Raw genomic sequence first — 19,662 nt, 5'->3', positions numbered from 1 at the left:
TAGAGATGTGGATGGACCTAGAGAGTGTCATACAGAGTAAAATAAGTCAGAAAGAGAAAAACAAATATCATATATTAACACATATATGTGGAATCTAGAAAAATGATGTAGATGATCTTATTTGCAAAGGAGAAATAGAGACATAGACATAGAGAATAAATGTGTGGACACAAAAGGGGGGGTTGGGAAGAATTGGGAGATTGGGTCTCACATACACTATTGATACTATGTATAAAATAGATAACTAATGAGAACTTATTGTATAGCTCAGGGAACTGTACTCAATGCTCCGTGGTAACCTATATGGGAAGGAAATCCAAAAAAAGAGGGGCTATATGTATACGTATAGCTGATTCACTTTGCTGTACAGTAGAAACTAACACAACATTGTAAAGCAACTATACTCTAATAAAGATTAATTTAAAAAGTTAAAGTACTAGAAGACTATGAAGACTCTCCATCTGGGAATAAAACTGCAAATAGTAATAAATGAAAAAAGAGAGGGGGCGGGGTTCCAAACTAGTTTTTTTCCTCACCTGTAAATGATGACACAGACTAGATGATTTTCTAGGTTCCTAAGCATCAACATTCTAGAATTCTATTTCCCAATTTTGTCCAGAACCAGTCTTACAGGACAACTACTGATTAAGCTCTTTCTTCCTTAGGTGTGTAAGGAACACTTACACTATCTGGGAGGTGAAAATAAAGGTCGTCTTGGAGGAGAGGATGGGAGAAACTACATGACAGCATATGCCCCATCCAGGGAATATGTGTTCCTACTACACTTACCAGCAGAACATCTGTTAAATGCTCAGTCCACAGTGTGGTCGTTGTATTGAATATGAGTTATTCTAGAAAGTAAGGAACAGGTCCAAAATCAAAATTTTTATTAAACAGTAAATAAAGCACTCATGGATGTAGATTATCTTGCTTATTGCACATGAGTATTTTTCACTTCTATTCAATGTAATCTGACAGCAAGTGGAGCAGTCCAGATAAGTGCTGTATGACCATGATGTCTGCAAGGCTCATCTTCTCTGGCAATGGCACATGTAGGAAGAATTAAACATTTTGAGTCGTAATAAATGATGTGCATAATTATTAGGTTCACTTAAAATGAATCTGTCTTTCCCATATCTCACCTAACAATATAACAAGCTGTTACTCTCCAATACACGTGTCACCATCCTGGCATTAGGGTCAGACTCAAACTGTGATGACCCACTGAACAAATAGAAAAGTCCTATGAATTTAAAAGAGGAAAATAATGGGGCATTCTTCAAATAAATTAATTTTCCAACATGCATAACTCAAAATAAGAGTGAGCTAATAATGAGTGATATTTATTAAGTGGTCCTGTGCCAAGCACTGTGCTAAGTGCTTTACATGTTTTATTCATCTACCCGTACAAAAAAAGTATGAAGTATTATGAATGAAGACAAAACTAAATATAAAAAATATTTTGCAATTTTCCAAAGGTAACATCTCTAATAAAAGATGGAGGGAGAACTCCAACTCTTTTGACTCCAAAGCCAGTGATCTAAAAACATTAGATTATACTACCTTCAAATAGATAAAATTCCAGGATTATTTTAAAACCTTCGTTTATTCCCCTCTTTCTTCCCAATCCCCTTTCCCCCCACGAGGTACTTAATCACAGCTTGAGATGCAATTGGACCCAAGAAAATCAGGCTGACAATAAAATGCACTGGAGGTCCATTTCCTGCTTTGCATACTTTAAGGCCAAGTTATCTTAGTAACAAGATCAGCAATCTTATGAACATTATGATGTCAAGCCCTGGCAGCTCCCTCCAGAATTCCTTAAAAGCAGGTACCTGTTTTGCTTTCCCATCCGCTCATTACCAGGAATCAAATTGTGTCTCTTTTCAGCATATAACAGGACTAACATTTATTTACAAATGGATTATTTAATGTAGACAATTGCAGCTTGCAACAGAAAGCCAGACAAGGCTCTTTTAATCTCTCCTTGGGATAGGAGAGAATGGACAACAAGGAGGAGACAGGGGAGAAAGACAACCAGCCATTAGTAAACCTGGCTCTCACTTGGTTGTATTTTTATACCAAAATAGTGACCTGAAATGGCTATGATGTGAAGAAGCATCTTTTGATTTTATGTGCAAGTATGAAACAGACTTGGAAATTATTCAAGAAAAAAATTTAAGCCCAATTAGCATAAATTGGAAAATGAAAATTTTCTAGAGTTTAGAGTAAAAAGGTTATAAGCTTGAACAATTTAAAAATTGGTTTGTGTCTCCTCTTCATTTTGATACCATAAAATGCCCCAAAGTGTCCCCACTGGCAATGCAATGAGTGTCCCCTTACCAAATGCCTGTACACAGCGTCAATCTTCAGCTCAACTCCTGAAAAGTCATCAGCTATTATTCTGGGGAAACCTTGCTCCATGGACTGGCTATTTTCATCAAATCTGTACCAAGTAAAAAAAATACAATTCAGCATTATGTAGAGCTCCCATTACATGCAACAGTATGATATCATGTTAATGTTCCAGTGTGAAATCCTGGATAAAATTCTCAAGTGGTATAAGGAAGTGTTAAACATTTTTATAACTATACAAATATGTGACTTTCTTAAACTTAAAAGCTTAGCACATAAATCAATATTTTCTCCAGATACAAGGACATCATGCTCTTCTACAGAGGTTCCATACATATGTCTGAGGTTAATCTTCTAAGCCTAGACACACAGAGCCCAAGTGCCTTTCTGCTTTGAATGCATGAGAACTATATACAAATAAGATGCAAAGTGAATTAAATCATTTGGCTAAAATAAGCTTTTGGTTCTTTATCACACTTGCCCTGTAGACCTTGTCTCTATAGCCTGATACACCTGGGTTTCCTATGGTGGCTCATTGTCTGGACCTCAGTTTGTCTCTCCTGATGTCTTTTGGTGTCTGGACATATAACCCAGGGATGAGCCGTTATGAGAGTCCTTTGTTATATCTGGGAAGTTGAATAATTACAAGTTGTTTTCCTCACAATCAGAAAGTTTGAAGTTAGAGGAAGTTTGATTGTGGGAGTGGGGGATATCCTTAAAGAAAGAAAATAATTTTCCTAATTAGGCTCCATACAAAGTCATTCCTATTGCTTCTTACCTCCAGTATTTGTCCTCTACAAAGAAGTATGTTTTCTTCTTTTCCTTACCAGAAAGAGCTTCAGTTTCCCTTATGGTTGGAGGAAAACCCAAGGTGTGGATGCCTCTTAGATAACCTGCTTGCCCCTCAATTCCTCTGACAGCCCAGAACTTATTGCCTATCAAAAAAAGAGGCCCAAGAAAATTTCAGTGAAGCCTTTTAGTTTTAGAAATGCATTTAGGACACTGTTGTGGAAAACAGGAAGTCTTGGTTTTAATTTCAATCAATTAATCTACAACAAAGGAGGCAAGAATATACAATGAAGGAAACAGTCTTTTCAAAAAATGGTATTGGGAAAACTGGACAGCTAAATGCACAAGAATCAAATTAGACTACTTTCTCACACCATATACAAAAATAAACACAAAATGGATTAAACTCTCTAATGTAAAACCTGAAACCATTAAACTTATAGAAGAAAACATAATATGCTCTTTGACAGTGATCTTAGCAATACTCTTTTGACTGTCTTCTCAGCAAGGAAAATAATAACAAAAATAAACAAATGGAACTACAACAAAATAAAAAGCTTTTGCACAGGGAAGAAACTATTAACAAAATGAAAAGACAGCCTACTGAATGGGAGAATATATTTGCAAATTATATATCCGATAAAGAATTAATATCCAAAAACTAAAAAGAAGTCATATAACTCAACATAAACAAACAAACAAACAAACAAACAAGCAACCTAATTTAAAAATTGTCAGAGGACCTGAATACACATTTTTCTAGAGAAGACATGCAGATGGCCCACAGACACATGAAAATATGTTCAATAGCACTAATCATTAGGGTCAAGTAAATCAAAACCTCATGTAGATACTACTCACACCTGTCAGAATGGCTGTCATCCAGGAGACAATAAATAACAAGGATATGGAGAAAAGACAACCCTCATGCCCTGTTGGTAGGAGTGTAAATTTGTGTAACCACTATGGAAAACAGCATGGAGTTTCCTTAAAAATTAAAAATTGAACTGTCATATGTGATAGTGAAGTAGAACAGCAATTTCACTTCTAGGTATTTGCCTGAAGAAAGAAAAAACACAAACTCAAAAAGGTATATGCACACCAATGTTTATTGTAGCATTATGTACAATAGGAAAGTAATGGAAGCAACTTAAGTGTCCATTAATAGATGTATTTATAAAGAAGATCTGGTATATAAATGTAATGAAATATTACTCAGTCATAAAAAAAGGGAAATATTACCATTTGCCACAATGTGGATGCATCTAAAGGGTATTATGGCTAAGTGAAATAAGTCAAACAGAGAATGATAAATACTATTTGATCTCACTATATGTGGAATCTAAAAAAAATGAAATAAACAAGCATAACAAAATGAAAACAGACTCATAGATACAGAGTACAAACAGGTGGTTATCAGAGGAGAGAGGGGTGGGAAGGGGTGAAATAGGTGAAGAAGATTAAGAGGTACAAATTTTCAGATATAAAATACATAAGCTACAGGGATGTATTATACAGCATAAGAAATATGGTCAATAGTATTGTAATAACTTTACATGGGGACAGATGGCTAGACTTATTATAGTGATCACTTCATAATGTATGCAAATTACTATATAGTACATTTGAAACTAACATAATATTGTACATCAACTATATTTAATAAAAAATACTTTTCAGCACATCTGGGCTTATAGAAAGTAAGGGAAATCTCCAAACTCTCCTCTCAAATCACTCCACAACAAGTTTGGTGTGTTAGTGATTTCCTGCTATAGCTAGGATTTGAGCTAAACTGAGACCTGACTTTAGTCATTTGCCTGAGAACGATGAGGGGTGAGGGAGACAATTTGGGAGGAGGACGCGCATTATCTTGTGAGATGCTGAGTCACATATGGTCTTTGTTGATTCTCTACGCAAGGGTAAGTTGTCCCCCTCTGTCAAGAGGGAGATATTATTGATACTTCTACCCATGTGGAGCTTTCAGAGAAATTTAGGTGTTCAAGATTTTCAGGTTAGTTTACCCATTATTCCAGCTAGAAAGTGTCCAATTTTGCAGTTAGATCTGGGATTGATTTTTGGCATAGTCTACAATAGATGAGGATTTTCTTAAATGTTGCCATTAAAGTCTGTTAGCTTTCACAGTATGTCTTGAGTTGATATTTGGCTTCTCTAAGCCTATTACTTTCTTTGTCAAATTTCCGGGGCAGTTAACCAGCTCACTCCACATTTCTTAAAATTACCCTCCCTCTCATACTGTTGAAGTGTCCCAGACACCTGACAACCCAACACCTCACCATTCATCATCTTTTCACAATCAACCACAGATGAAAGTCTTAGTAACTGTGATGCCACTACATACCAAGCGTTATCACTACCACATTTCAGCACAAGTTATCTTAATCTAGCATTCCTAGAAAGCAGAGCCTGAGACAAAATTTAAGTGTAATCCAGGGAGCTGGATTGAGAGACATGGAGAGTAAAGCAGGGAAAGCAGGAGAGACAATACACAGATGAATTGTCAACTGGATACAGATATGAGAAATGTGTTGTACGATATGGGACTGTCTGAGGGACTACTGGAAATGTGTCTTAGAAACACCCTTCTGAAGAAAGAAAGGGAAATGCATTTATTCATCCATTACTCTCACATTGGTAAAATATTTGTCCCACAAACTATTACTCTTCTCACTTCTAGATTGTATGTGCATGAGCTCTGAATGAGTTCCATAACAGAGCTGGATGGAACATCAACAGAAAAGATGGAAAAACCTAGAGAAGGAAGCAAGAAACACACTGCACAGACCCAACGAGAATAGCTACTAGTTTAGAAGCTGGTTTAGAACCTGTACAAAGCCAGTCACCACTGCTGTGTCAGGGATAAAAGAAAGATGAGGCCAAGGAAGAATCTGAAGAGTGTCTGATAATCTCTATGACTCAGCAATTGCACTCTTCAGTATATAATCAACAGAAATGCCTACATATGTGCAACATTATTTATAAAAGCCCCCAAATGGTAACAACACAAAGCCCATTACCAGTGGATAAATAATGTTCAACACAATAAGGTAGATACAAAATAATACACAGTTGTTCTAATTTAGTTAAAAAATAGGTGAATATAATCTAAGGTATTAGAGGTCAGCATAGTGGTTACTCTGGGAGATAGAGAATATATAGAGAATGCTGTTGGTACTGTCCCCAGATCCCCCTCGGCATCCTCATGGATACTGCAAGTGTTGACTGCAACAACTTCCAGTTGTCCCCTGTTACTTTGCCAAATGGGATCATCTTGCCTGGGAGCAATGCTCCTCTCCCCAAAGCAGACCTCAACTGATAACTGATTGACACAGAGGTGCAAAAGTGTAGTTCCTTTGCCTCAAGGTAGGACTCACTGTAATTCAGTTTTTGCTCCAGAGCTCCTTGTTCATAAGATCAAAGCAAGCTCTGTCTGAGATCACATTCTTTAGCTTTTTCCCTGTTCTGAACTATGTCCCCCACTCCTCTTCTCCTGAGAGCACTCCTCCCACAATGATAACACCAAAAAATTCCTGTTTCAGACTCTTATTCTGAAGAACTAAGCTAAGAAAGAGTTGAGCAGTGATGGGATCATGTGAGGGATACATACTCTCTTGTGAGATGTCTCTTGCATCTTTGGTTAAGCCACAAAAAAGGCTTATTGGTTTGACTCAGTATTTGAAATGAATATAAGATCCTACACATCAATGGCCAGATGTTGGATCCTATAAATTGGTAATTTGAAAGGAAGACTTTTTTGAGAGCCCTCATCATAAACAGCTGTCATATCAGTACTTATGGGGGGATCAGATTGACAGCAGTGGCATCCCTGCATCTGGTGGTAGTAGGACATCCTTATCTCCAGAGGTAGGGATGCAGGACTGAATATACAAACCTTGTTACTGTTTTAGTTTACTACCCCAAGCCCAAACTCTCTTTAGATTCTTCACCAATTAAATTTCTTCGTCTTCTCAATTCCTCACAAATTTATTGTTTCTTTATCTAAAAAGTATAAAAGCTGCCTGCTTTAGCCAATCCTTAGGTCTCATTTCTATGATACCTCCATGTGCATGAATTAAATTAACTTTCTTTTTCTTCTGTTAATCTGTCTTGTGTCAACTTTATTATTAGTTCAGCCACAAGCGCTCAAGATGGGTAAGGGAGATATTTCCCCCTCCCTGACACTGGTAATGTTTTGTTTACTGAGCTGGGTGAGAATTACGTGGGGTTGTTAACTTTGTGATAACTCATTGACATGAACATTTATGATATGTGTGCTTTTCTGCATTTATGTTATACTTTAATATAAAAATGTTTAATGGAGAGAGAGATTTGTCCAAAGGGAAGGTTACACTGCTGTCCAAATTCTTGAGTTGAGAACTGCCTGCCTCAGAATCATGAATAACTCAAAATATTCTCAAGACTCTCTGTGTATTTGGAAAGTCTGCAAACACTCTGAGCACTCTCTGAGCTACTCAGAAAACTCATAGGGCTTGGAAGCTACCTACAGGACTCCTACCTCCATTAACATCCTCCGAAATTAGGCATGATAAACTAGATAATGTTTGTCTGGAAAAACTGGGTTACACAGCTTTAACAAAATCTAAAATCTTAGTGGCTTAACACAATGAAAGTTTATTTCTTAAGCAAAATCTACTGAGGTTCAGGGTAACTGTTCAGAGTGTTGGCCCAGGAATTCAGGCTTCTTCAACCTTGTGGAAATTCTCTCAAGATGTGCTTTTACAATCATCATAACGCTGGAGAAGTTTGCACCAGCAATCCAATGATTCCATCTGGAAGTGATATTGGTCACTTCTGGGCACAATCCACTGGCCAGGGCTATCCAAATGTGACTGCCTATCCCTTCCTTCCACATCTGCAGAGAATTGAACTGTGGAGCCATGAATTTGACCTCATTTGTGGAGCTAAATTATAGCAGTACATAAAACATTACATTCTAAGTCATAAAAATTATGCAGAATGGGGTATAAATAAGATTATACTTCGTAACTCTGTATTTTATTTAAATATATATCTCTTCAGGAAAGCACCTTCCTTGGACTCATGAAATATATTTTTCTGTTTAACTTTTTAACAGGTGGTCAATTTTTTCTGCAGTTGAACCAGCTATTAGCTTTTTGGAGAGTCAAAATTCTCTTAGTTTTGCTATCAAATTTGTATTGCCTTGTTCCATGGAAGAAATAGAAAAATCCTAGAAATAAAACAAAAGAGACATTACCTTATACAAATGATTTCTAGGTTTAACTTTAATTCTTCAAAAATCCAAGTCATTTGTGAGAATAAATATTTTTGGTATTTTCTGTTCCAAATAACAATACTGATGCTATTCCGTGGCAACAAAATAGAGGAAATATGTATATATTCACTTACCGTCTTTCTGGAAAACAGCATCAACTTTGTTGCCAATTCCAGGAAAATCTTCTGCTATCATTTTGGGATAACCTGCATCCATGGATTGTTTATATTCATCATACCTGGTAAAAAAATAATTAGAAGTGTCAGAACTATTTGTTACATGTGTAGCCTTCACAAAACCATTACAGGGAATCCACCAGCAAGAATGTAATAAGACCTTTTAATTCCATAGGTCATGTGTAAAAATAGGAGGTGGAACGATGTGAGGTAGGATGTTGGGTGGTCTAGAAGATTTATAAGTTCCCTCTGAACTCCAACATCTAATTCTACTTCTCCAGTAGGTGCTATTAATGTCAAATGCAGTGAAAGATAAGTTCCTGTTGGCTACAGCAGCTCTATGAAGATGAATGCCCTCCTTTTCACATCTTCTTTTTCAAATTCAGGTCCACATTCTCCCTGGATCTCTGGGACAGGAATTGCGTGATGATTATTGGTCAACCAACTTGGAAGCTGGACAAGCTATAGCCATTCCCAGAAAAGGCAGCTTAGCCAAGGCACTATGAGACTCATTTTTATATGTTTCAATTTAGTAACTTCTCTCTATGTAGAAAGAATAGATACCCTACCATTTTCTGTAACCAGTCTTTACCTCCAGCATTTGTTAGCAACAAAGAAGTACGTTTTCCCAGTATCTTCATCAGAAACAGCAGCGTCGATGTTCTTCACAGTCCTCGGGAAACCAAAGGATCTGTAGATGTCCTTGGGGTATCCGTATAACACATCTTGCCCCTTGACAGCCCAGTACTTATTACCTGCAAATCAAGAAACAGAATGAAAACACTTGCCCAGGGCACCAGTAGACAGTAAGTGGATTTCCAGCTAAATGCTTAGTCTCGTGTGCTAGAAGAGTATCCTGACTGCACATTAGAATCATCTAGGGAGGTTTATTTTTTTTTAAATGCCGATGTTGGTATCCTACACCATACCAAGTAAATCAGTATTTTTCTTTAATTTCCTAGACAAGTCTAACCTGTAGCAAGCTTTGAGAATGACTGGTTTGTGGAGTTGGGGGCTTCATTCCAAAGCCAGATGTTCAAATGACTACAGAGTTCATCGTGCCACCTCAGTGATAGAAACCTCACTTCTCCAGGTTGCCCATGGGTTGTGGAAGTTCACACCAAGGGTATCCTAAAGGCCAGAGTGTTGTAATGACTCACAATCTGTAATGACTAGCAATCCAGGGTAGAAATCATTGCACCTGACTACAGTTCCAAATACTTGAATTTAGGCTGTGTCCAGATTCTGCATATTTAGACTTAGTAAATTCCATGTCATATAAAACTGGTCTTACGTCTTGTAGCCAGGCTTGTACTTTTCGCTCAAGTATCCTTATTTATCTCTCAGGAAAAACCAGTCTGAAACTTTGTGTATATAAAATCTCATTTAATTTCATTATATAAGGGCTAGAAAGCCCGTTTCAAAGTTTTTTGTCCATCTGAACTGTATTGAGTTCTTTGCCTTGAGTGTGTGACTGGGTCAGGTGTCTTAATGTTTGTCTGCACTATGCCAAACATACATTTGGAGAAATACTGATGTTTGGCATAGTGTCTTCAAAGTCAGGAGCTGATCACTGGAGCATGTTTCATTCTGGTAGAATCAAAGAAGTTTACCCCATTCTATTCATGGTAGTTCAGGACTTCTCACACTTTAATGTACGTACAAATTGCCTGGCAATCTTGTTAAACTTCGAGAAGGTCTGGAATAGGATCTGACAATATGGACGAACTTTGTCAGTATTATGGTTAAGTGAGATTCTGAATTTCTAACAGACCCCAGGACAGTGTCAGTGCTGCTGGTCTGAAGACCATACTCTGACATCAAGGATGCAGCACCCCCATCTGGCTGCCCTGTGGGGCCTCCTCTCTCAGGAGAGTTATTAGTATAAAATAGGCTCTAGGAAACCATCCAACTCAAATGTTTCTGCTCCATCTTCCCAGTTTTACTGCTGAGCACCCCAAGAATGTGGAGAGGGTTTAAAATACATAAATAGTTTGCACAGAAAACACCTACATAAGTCCACATTCACGAACAGGCCATAAAATATATATCTCCAGTCATATGCTATTCACTTAAATTTATTCAGACATGCACCATGCAATTCTTAACTAAAGTGATAGACTCCCATTGATTTGCTAGATTTTCCTAAGTCTATGGAAATAAAGTAGCTAGTAGTCTCATATATCAGCCCAAAAGCAGAAGAAACTTTAATGCATAAAAACTGAAAGATAATTGGAAACATTACCTTTGAAAAACCGAACTTCATCTCTATCGGCAACCTCATAAGCAGCCTGAAGTCCATTTGGCAGATGGGGCCAGAAAAGAGAAATGAAATTGAGCTCAGCTTCTGGGTAGAAGGGATTTGTGCGCATGTAGAACCTGATTTGAAAGAAGGAAAAACGTTTTTATCTAATCCATAGCAAGCTCTGGCTGTCATTCAGGTCCTTCTATTGCTGGCACTAGCAGTGTGCTCATAAATGTTTAACATCTGGCTCTCCACGATGGGGCTGGGGAGGAGTCCTGGTTTGTAGCATTTGCTTATTTTCATGGTGGAAATATTACAACCACTGCAAATCAAGAGATTTGCGGTGGTGCACCACTGTATAGTGTTTCCACTATACGGATACATTAGGCATAAACTGCCTCAGGAACATAAATAAATAGTAAAATGCAGCAAAACAATTACAAAGGGATGAATTCTGATTACTTTTATTACCTTTGGTTTAAATACAATTGTAAGTTGTATAATTTAACTTTAAAGTTAATAATTTAACTTTTAATAATGCTGTTTAACAACCAGCTTGCAAAATTCTCAAAATGTAACCATCATCTTTGGCAAGCACACCAGGGCCTAGGACACAGCACTAACATCCTACATTTAGTGCACACTTTACCTACATCATGCCCTACCTCACAAGTATCCTACAAGAGAACATTGCTTTCATCTCACAGATTAGCAGTTGAGGTCAGGGAGGTGAAGGGAGGTGTCCAAGGCCATGCAACTGTTAAGTGGCAAAGGTTAACTTTAAACTCAGATCTAGCAGCCACTCCCTTTGTCCTCTTTTGGTTGGTGGTTTACAAAGTTGACTGGGGTAACGGCAAAGCATAGACTGTCACATGGGCCGACAGAAGAGTTTTCCCAATTCCAGGCCACAGGGAAGACTCTGGCCTTGGAAGTCAAATCTGACTTCTCGATCCAGTCCTGCCTCTGCCTGGCTGTGAGACCCTGGGCAAGTCAGTTACTATTACTGTTTCTAGACTTAACCTTCTGTGGCTTCATGACCTGGTGACATTTAAATGATCTCAGTGTCCTTTCAGTTCTTGCAAATCCTAGGCTTTTTCCTGTTCTTTGGAGTCATCCTTCAAATACTTGCTTTGATAAGCACATCCTGCTATATTGAGAGATTTCCTTTAAAACCAAGTCTTTCCTAGCACTCCCCAGCATTGAGCCACACCCTGTATGGTTTATATCCATCCTTATCTTTTATACTTAGAAATAGTAAAGCACAGGATGGGAAGCATTAGGAGCCAATACACTGCCTTCTGGGGTAGATATGATCACAAAGTGGTAAAACAGTTCCAGTGACACTCCAAGAAGAGAGGTGAGGAGAAGCGAGCCTTTTAGAGCATCCCTACTTTCTATGTGCGGCAGACTGTATTATTCAGAAAATGACTGTATTATTATCTTGCCTTGTCCTTTAGGAATCAGAACTGTTTGCAGAGCAGGCCTATTCCTTGTGTGTGAGGGGACCTTAGCCTTCCTGAGGCCACATGCTGCTGAGGGAGTTCTAGGACCCTCCTCTGAGGAGGGAAGCACATTGTGACTGCCCATTATCCCCTGACCCCCAACAGACAGGGTCCTCATGGATTCCTGGGGATTCTCCCTGCATTGGCTCCTATCTTTCTTTGCCCCCTCCCAGGGTAAAGGGGTGGGGACAGAGTCCTATTATGACCACAGGCTTTGGAAGGGCTGTCTTTTCCAGGATGATACTTAAAAGGGGTCTACACAATCCCTCTCAGCATGATGGTGCTATGAAAAGGGCTGATTTCTCCTAATAAAATACTGACACACTTATCATTCTAAAGAGTGACAAAAATGAGAAGAGGCCTGGAGTAGAGGTCAGAAGACCAATTACCGCTTTGTTGCCAAGGAACTCTGTGCCCTGAAGGATCTCTTTCCTTCTCTCTGCTTTACTTTACTGATCTGTAAAATGGAATTATATTTACCGATTTTCTACTTCAATGGTCATTTTTGTGAGAATCAAATGACAGAATACATGTTGGGGAAAAGGTTGTTATAAGTTCATTATGTTGTGCAAGAGCAAGCAATTGTTTACACTCAACTATAATTATAATAATGTATGTAAACAAATGTAAGATAAACAATGTGTGAAGCATAGTAGTGGCCTATATGTACCCATAGCAGTGAGTCCTGTTATTACACATACATAACACAAAGAAGAATTGATGTCTTACCTGTCTTTAAAGAACATCACTTCTCCCCGGACTGTAGTTATAGCATCAAAAGTTAGCTTACTATCACACACTTGTGGGGTTTGCGGGCCAGTTGGCTGAGTGGGATTTTGGGAAGGTCCTAAAGGAACAAGAGATCTGGAGTTAGTTCCACCTGGCTTTGGAAAACTACATAACCAATGAAAGCTTCTTAAAGGATAAAGCCAATGGCTGTTCTAATGACCCCTTGTCTATAATGTTTTTCTTTATACTCACCATAGATGGCCTGGATCCCACTGATGTCATCCTGAGATAGCTGAACATCACCACTGAAGATGTAGTTGGGGTACATCAAAGCCCCAATGTCAGTAGAATGAGCAAGTCCAAGGGAATGGCCCAATTCATGAGCTGCCACACGATACAAGTTATAATCTAAAATGGATAATAAACCCATTTGCAATTATTTGAAATATTTTCAGTTTTGAGACATTTAATTAAGAAGTAATCTATAACTCTAAAGGATTAATGTTCTTATTTTCTCAATAGCTTTTTGAAATGTGTAAAATAAGTTTCTGAAGGTAAGAAGAATGCATTTATTAATAGTGAAGAGACCAGTTAAAGCCTAAACTCTATGATTACAATTAAAAAGCAAATTCAGCCAACCAAGAGTCTAGCACAGATTAGTCAGTCTTGTCAGCGGCTAGATGGCACATATTATTTCACAGAGAAGAAATAGTCTTCTATTAACACAATTTTTTCCTATTTACAGATTGATACATGCTTAATGCTGGAAATTTTGGAAGATATATACAGCCTCTCTTCTCTTGATTTCCACATATCTTACTAACATTATTACACTTTGGTGTCTTCTTCCAATAAAAAAGATTCTATGTAGATGCCCACAAGGAAAACATTAAGATTTTCAACATTTACTTACTAGAAATTTCAGAGTAGCCTATTTGTAGCCAATAAGATGTTCTTACTAACAGAAATAATTCTTCTCTTACATTTTCTAAATGCACCATTAATTTTCTAAGTGGTAGCAGAAAAATGCATACTTTTTTAATGCATTCTTTCAGTTAAGTCAACCAATATTACAATGAACCAAGAAGGTGGGTGGGGGGAGAAGGGTTGAGAGAGGCAAGATGAGCTGACTTACCTCTGAAATTGTTGGTCCACCTTTCATCTTCATCAAAATGGACATCCCCTCCGATACGTGGGCCTGGTTGAAAAGCATGAGCGAGGTTTCCACCCGGTCCCTCAAAGGGAGAATTGTCATGATGATCTGCAAACAAACAAAATTCAACAAAAGTTCCTCTTGGTTCTTATTTAGGCTAACCCAGGAGAGTAAGCATTAGCTTTGCTAAGAGGCCAACAGATTTGCAGCAAATGCAATATAGTTTTCATTCTTAAGTCCGTAAAATAAACGCTTTTCTCAAACAAGGAGATCTAGTTGCAAAGCTGAAGAGATTCAAAGGCAGGGGGAAGTTAAGGTGAGAATACTTTCATGCTACAAGAAGAGCTTACCTCCCCTGACGAAGGATATCATTATGTCTGCTTGACCCTCAGAGACCTTGGTGAAGGTCAAGGGTGAGATACTGCTCCAGAGTTGAAAGGCTTTCTCAATGGCATGGTCCACAGCTGCTCTTGACAGATCTGGTGTGTAGTTTTCAATCCTTCAAATGAAATAAAATACAGACACATTGGATTTCATTTCTGATGGCTCTGATGGGAAATAGCATTCCCACTCTGGTGCTCAGTCTAATTACCTGTAGGTCAGGTGTGTGTCTTCCCACTGCGGGTTCCCCTGAGTGAGAACAAACTGAGCCATGTCAGGCACACCACATCTGGGCTGCTTCATCACATTCAGGGTTTCAGCATCTGGTTTCCCCGTCACCTTCAGCCCAAAGAACTTTTGCATTTGCTTTAGTTTTTCAACTACTGGGTCACTGTTTCTCTGTCTTTCAACTTGCTTCGCATCACTCTTCAGGTTGTAGTAGTTTTCCAGGTATTTCTGATGAAAGATAAAATTATTGAAACACTGGATGGGAAATCTTTCTAATTTTTCTAAATATTGACAGTATAAAGTTATAGCTGAAACACATAACTACTTTTAAAATTGTGTTTAGATTGCATGGTCCTTATTATTCTTATTATTGGTGGAAACTGTAATTTTGGAGTAGAAATTTCCCTACCATTAGTTATTATGAAGTCAGAATTATAATTTGTAGAGACAAATTTGCATATTGTTCCTTTAGTTCCCTATCATTTCTAACTGGAAAAGGAGAGCCTATGCATGGATAGATACATTTTTGGGGATAGTGCCCTTTCTGACAAAAATTTATCTTTGTAGGGAATCCATCCTTAAATAAATTCTATTATACTGCTGTTACTCTGTTATACTGTGGGAAAATGTAAATAAAGGCTTTTGCATTTTGGGCATGTGAAATTCAGCATTTACCTGCACTGTCTCCACATCTTGCTCTTGTGTTTCTGAAGTCGCTGCTGGGAAGCTGTGAGACCCCACGCCCCAGAGAAGCAGCAGCAGCAGCAAAGGCAGTCTGGGCATGCTGGCCTCTGTCTTCCTTCTCAGCTTAAGGAATCTGACGGCTCTCACCTCTCTGCTGCTCCAATGTCTCAACTAGGAAGCTGCCTCTATATATATAGGGTTCTGGCACTTCCAGAAAGCCAGAGGCTGTCTGACTCACGTTTCATAACATCCTCTTTATTAGCAGTGAATAACCTGAGAAATCATCACAAATGGTGACTCCAAGCAGATTATTTGGGATTGTTCGGTGTTGCAAGCTCATGATTAACGTTAAACAGAACATGGGCAAAGGAGACACATCCAACATGTAAACAGCTGTTTTCTTCAATTCATTTCTATCCTGTTTGAGAAAGACGTTATTATATCTGCAGATCACAGAGTACTCCACAGACTTTTTAAAAAATAGACTTTGGTACTTGATCCTGCTGGTCATAAAGTGCTCCGGGTTATACACACACCTTTCTCCCCAAGCAGAGGACAGAATTGCTGACATGCATGCCCTATGGCTGTTCACCTCCTGTACTGACAGGCATTCATTTGGGGGTGGCTCTCCCAGGTTCAGTGGGGTTCCCTTCTACCTTTGCTAAGCTGCCTTGTACACTATTTTCTTAATACCATAGTTTCCCTTAATTTTCATTCAGGCCCAAGATTTGAGAACCTTGGCTTAGAAGGTCCCCGTCCACAGGTGGGGTATGAGGTAACTCCCCACCCTGTGGAGGCACTGCCCAGCGGCATCATGGGACAAATAGGATCCTTTTCTGAAACCTGTCAGAATGTAACAGGTGAGCCAGGGGCTAGCAAAAGACCAAGTATGAGTCTGAGGTGTTATTTTTAATCATCCTCCTTCCCCTCAATGTGAGCACATCTCTGCTCCCTGGGGCTAGGCAGCAATTGTTTATTCTTTCATGTACATTCATTCATGTATTTATGCATTCATCTATTTCAAAGATCTTATTTAGCACCTTCTGTGCACCAATTATGATGGAATGGGGCTAATTAATAAAGAAACATCTTATGGGACACCTTAAGATGGCTTTAAAAGAAGTCTGTATGAAGTTGCACAGATCAGTTTTACCGGAAAGTACTGGGATATGAGAGACTCTGGACCTGGTCTAGCCCTAGTTTTCTGACTTTCATTAATCCTTCTACCTCTGTCATGATTTTTGCCAAATCTTAGTGCCACCTCTAATATCATTTTTGTGCTTTTCTTTAAATTTACTCTAAAAGTTTTGCCTCATTATAAGCTATCATATCCATAAAATCATAGCTTAGTGGGTCATTATTTTTGTCTGCATATTAAAATAAATACATGGCTATGTAATGAAAAATGTATATTCATTCTTCAGGATCCACATTAAAGTGTCTTGGGGCCACCAGTGGTATCTGTTCCACTCTTGGTAAGGCAAGCTGGTCTAAATTTGTAGCTTCCTTTACCCACGCCCCACCCTCCTTCAAAGAAAGAGTTGAAATGTGACATAAAGTTGAGAAACACTTGCCTGTGTTCTTCCACATTAGCACCTGATGGTGTTGTCCACCTTCTCCATCATGCCAGGTCTGATTTCTCAGGACTTTTCTCACGTTACCAAGTTCTGTTTTCCTCGCCACACTAAGAAATGCATCTTATCAATAAATCTTGCTTCAGTAGTTGTTGCATTGATGTGAAAGAGCTTATTTCCTCCTTAATCTTTAACCACAAGTTCCTCATCTGAGTGGAGTAACATGTGAGTTCATGGAGGTGAGAGGAATTGGAAGAAGCTCTCATGAAGATGAAACCTTCTCCTTCTCACAGGCATTAGATGGAGGGTGGGGACCAAAGAACACTGGCAATTAAAGACACTCCAGCACAGGCAAGGTATATACTGAAAGGAGCTCTTTACATTAGAGGTTGAACACAGATTGTGTATTCAGTCAAAGGGTGGTTGACACACTTTGTTAGGGAATCTGGTCAATGTGAAGTTGCCCCCAACTCCACTGGGGTCTGGAGAACAAGGGTCACTAGGTTAACGCAAGAGAACAACATTGTGACCATCTGGGATGGGGCCAGAAATTACATAAGCATCACCCTGGAAGAGTCTCATAAACTGTTCAGTCTGGCAAGAGTCTATATCTTATGGTCTAGAAGTTTTCAAACCTTGTAAACTACTGTATCCTTTAAACAAAATCTCTTTTGGAAGACCAATTTGTAAACCAGATGATAGGAGAAGTGTTCTAATGAAAGGGGAAATGGGCTGCGAGACCCATCTATATCACTCCCAGTTTGCCCCCATCCCCCTTTCTTTAGCAAAGTCCCCAATTTCTAAGGATAAATGCTCTAAGTCTTTTGTTACAACTTCAGATATGCTGACATGGATTGGAAACTGGATACCTAAAATAGCTTTTTGTTAAATTTCTTCCTAAAATAACAAAGAATTTTAAGTTAAGTTTTGTTTAAAGCCTCAAAGATTCACATGGTCCTAAATCTTGAAATTTCCAGCTAGGTATTTATACCAGAACACGTTAACTCCCAGGCTCGTGCTTGTGAGTGATCTATTTGAGAGTGAAAAAGAAAACACAAAAATCTAGAACAAAAAGCCGGTGATTCAATCCTACCAAAATCCTAGTAATGCTTGCACTGAGTATAGTTTCCGAGAAACTCAAAATGTGTTAAAATTGTATTGCTCTTCACATCTGAATGTTTTTTTTTCTCTGGAAGCTTCTTCTTTCCCCATAATCCCCTTTTGGATGTACTTTTGTGGAAATTATCCTGCTACCCTTTTCCCTCTGGGAGAATGACAGGCTTAAGAGGGCTCTCAGAAGTATGGAGTGTCAACTGACTCCTATTTCCAAACAGGCAAATTATTTCCATGCTGGCTGCTTTGTGGAAAGACTCAAATGTGTTTGTATTTTTCCATATTAAATTCAATCTTGGAATTTCAATTTTGCTTCATATTTTTTATGCTTGGAAATTCAACCCTTTTTAACTTTTTATTTTATGTTGGAATATAGTTGATTAACAGTGTTGTGTTAGTTTCAGGTGTATAGCAAAGTGATTCAGTTTTTAATTTTATAATTCAATTTGATTGTCAGATATTTTTTCTCTCTTTTCTTTTTACGTTTTTTCTTTTTTTTTTTGGTGCTACAAGTCTTGAAATGGCTTTTAGCCAGAAGCTTTAAATATTTAATGCTGCTTTGTTTGGGGAGTAACATGAGGGAAAGATCTATCCAACCCAATATATTTTCCCTACATATGGCCACATGGTGGCTTTTTGGATAACCACTGTGTGCCAGATGCTTAACAGACACTTTGCGCCTTTGGTTACTTCAGTCCTCGTGGTTACCCTCCAGGTAAAAATGATGGACACAGCAGCACTAAGTCATTTACTGACATGTGTCTGTGAAACTCCAGTCCACCTCCTAGCAGTCTTCATGGTGCTCTTGTCAGGAGACATGACACACACACTCTGGATATAGAAACTTTGCCTCCCTAACAGAGATAATGTTGTGAGATGCTAGGCTGTCTAATGTCATGTCATGTCTACAATAATGTCTCTGTGCCACCACCCTGCCCCTCAGAGCTGAAAGTATCTCCCTCTTAAAGCTACCACTCAATAACATTTACTTCTTTACCAAAGTTAATAAAATTGTAGCCTATAGTTACTTCCTCAGCATAGTAGGTATTTACAAATGATTGTTGAATGAATGAATAAAAAAATGAATGAACGAATAAATGAATGAATGAATGAATAAATAGATACTAAATGACACAAATAAAAGGGCATTTCTTGGAAGGCTCAATTGTCTGCAAAAAGTCTCATACCCATGGTTAGATTTTTATTTATTTCATTCTCCTAAGATTAAAATTATTTAAAATATCATAGGCAAAATCTGGACATATCCATTCAGTGGAGATTTTGAATAAAGCACTGCACATTTAGTTTTGGCTATTTGTATGTCATGCTATAGCCATTTATTCACCGATTATTTTGAGCATTTTAATTTGTTTGCCAATAATACTTCTCCATCTATATATTTTATTAAACAGTCTGGAAAATGCTCATCAGGAACACATACTTGAGAGTAGCCTACAGACT

The 19,662-nt window shown here is 38.3% G+C and overlaps 1 protein-coding gene across 2 annotated transcripts; it reads right to left on the bottom strand.

Annotated features, from left to right (window-relative positions):
* Window positions 1–803: 803 nt before the first annotated feature.
* MMP1 (matrix metallopeptidase 1) lies at window positions 804–15,945 on the bottom strand. Of its 2 annotated transcripts, XM_029208174.1 has the most exons (12): window positions 15,506–15,650; window positions 14,814–15,058; window positions 14,572–14,720; window positions 14,204–14,329; window positions 13,321–13,476; window positions 13,069–13,186; window positions 10,838–10,971; window positions 9,185–9,347; window positions 8,551–8,654; window positions 3,134–3,290; window positions 2,344–2,446; window positions 804–851 (listed from the first exon to the last, which is right to left on the bottom strand). In XM_029208174.1, the coding sequence occupies exons 1-12, from the start codon at window positions 15,611–15,613 to the stop codon at window positions 804–806; spliced, it is 1,611 nt and encodes a 536-aa protein (XP_029064007.1). In that variant the 5' UTR covers window positions 15,614–15,650. The 2 variants fall into 2 exon arrangements, with proteins under 2 accessions (XP_029064007.1, XP_029064008.1); XM_029208175.1 differs by lacking the exons at window positions 804–851; window positions 2,344–2,446; window positions 3,134–3,290 and adding an exon at window positions 7,780–8,371 and having other exon boundaries at window positions 15,506–15,945.
* Between the last annotated feature and the right edge of the window lie 3,717 nt (window positions 15,946–19,662).

This window comes from Monodon monoceros, unplaced genomic scaffold (assembly GCF_005190385.1).
Source record: "Monodon monoceros isolate NGI ecotype Baffin Bay Population unplaced genomic scaffold, NGI_Narwhal_1 Super_Scaffold_7, whole genome shotgun sequence".
NCBI classification, from domain to species: Eukaryota; Metazoa; Chordata; class Mammalia; order Artiodactyla; family Monodontidae; genus Monodon; species Monodon monoceros.
This window is presented reverse-complemented; position numbering and strand designations above follow the sequence as displayed.

Coding starts and splice junctions, on each gene's coding strand:
- MMP1 (XM_029208174.1), bottom strand. CDS start 15,613: ATGCCCAGACTGCCTTTGCTGCTGCTGCTGCTTCTCTGGGGCGTGGGG. Junction 14,330..14,571: donor GATATCCTTCGTCAGGGGAG/GTAAGCTCTTCT, acceptor GTTTGTTTGCAG/ATCATCATGACAATTCTCCC. Junction 13,187..13,320: donor TGGGATCCAGGCCATCTATG/GTGAGTATAAAG, acceptor TTGTTCCTTTAG/GACCTTCCCAAAATCCCACT.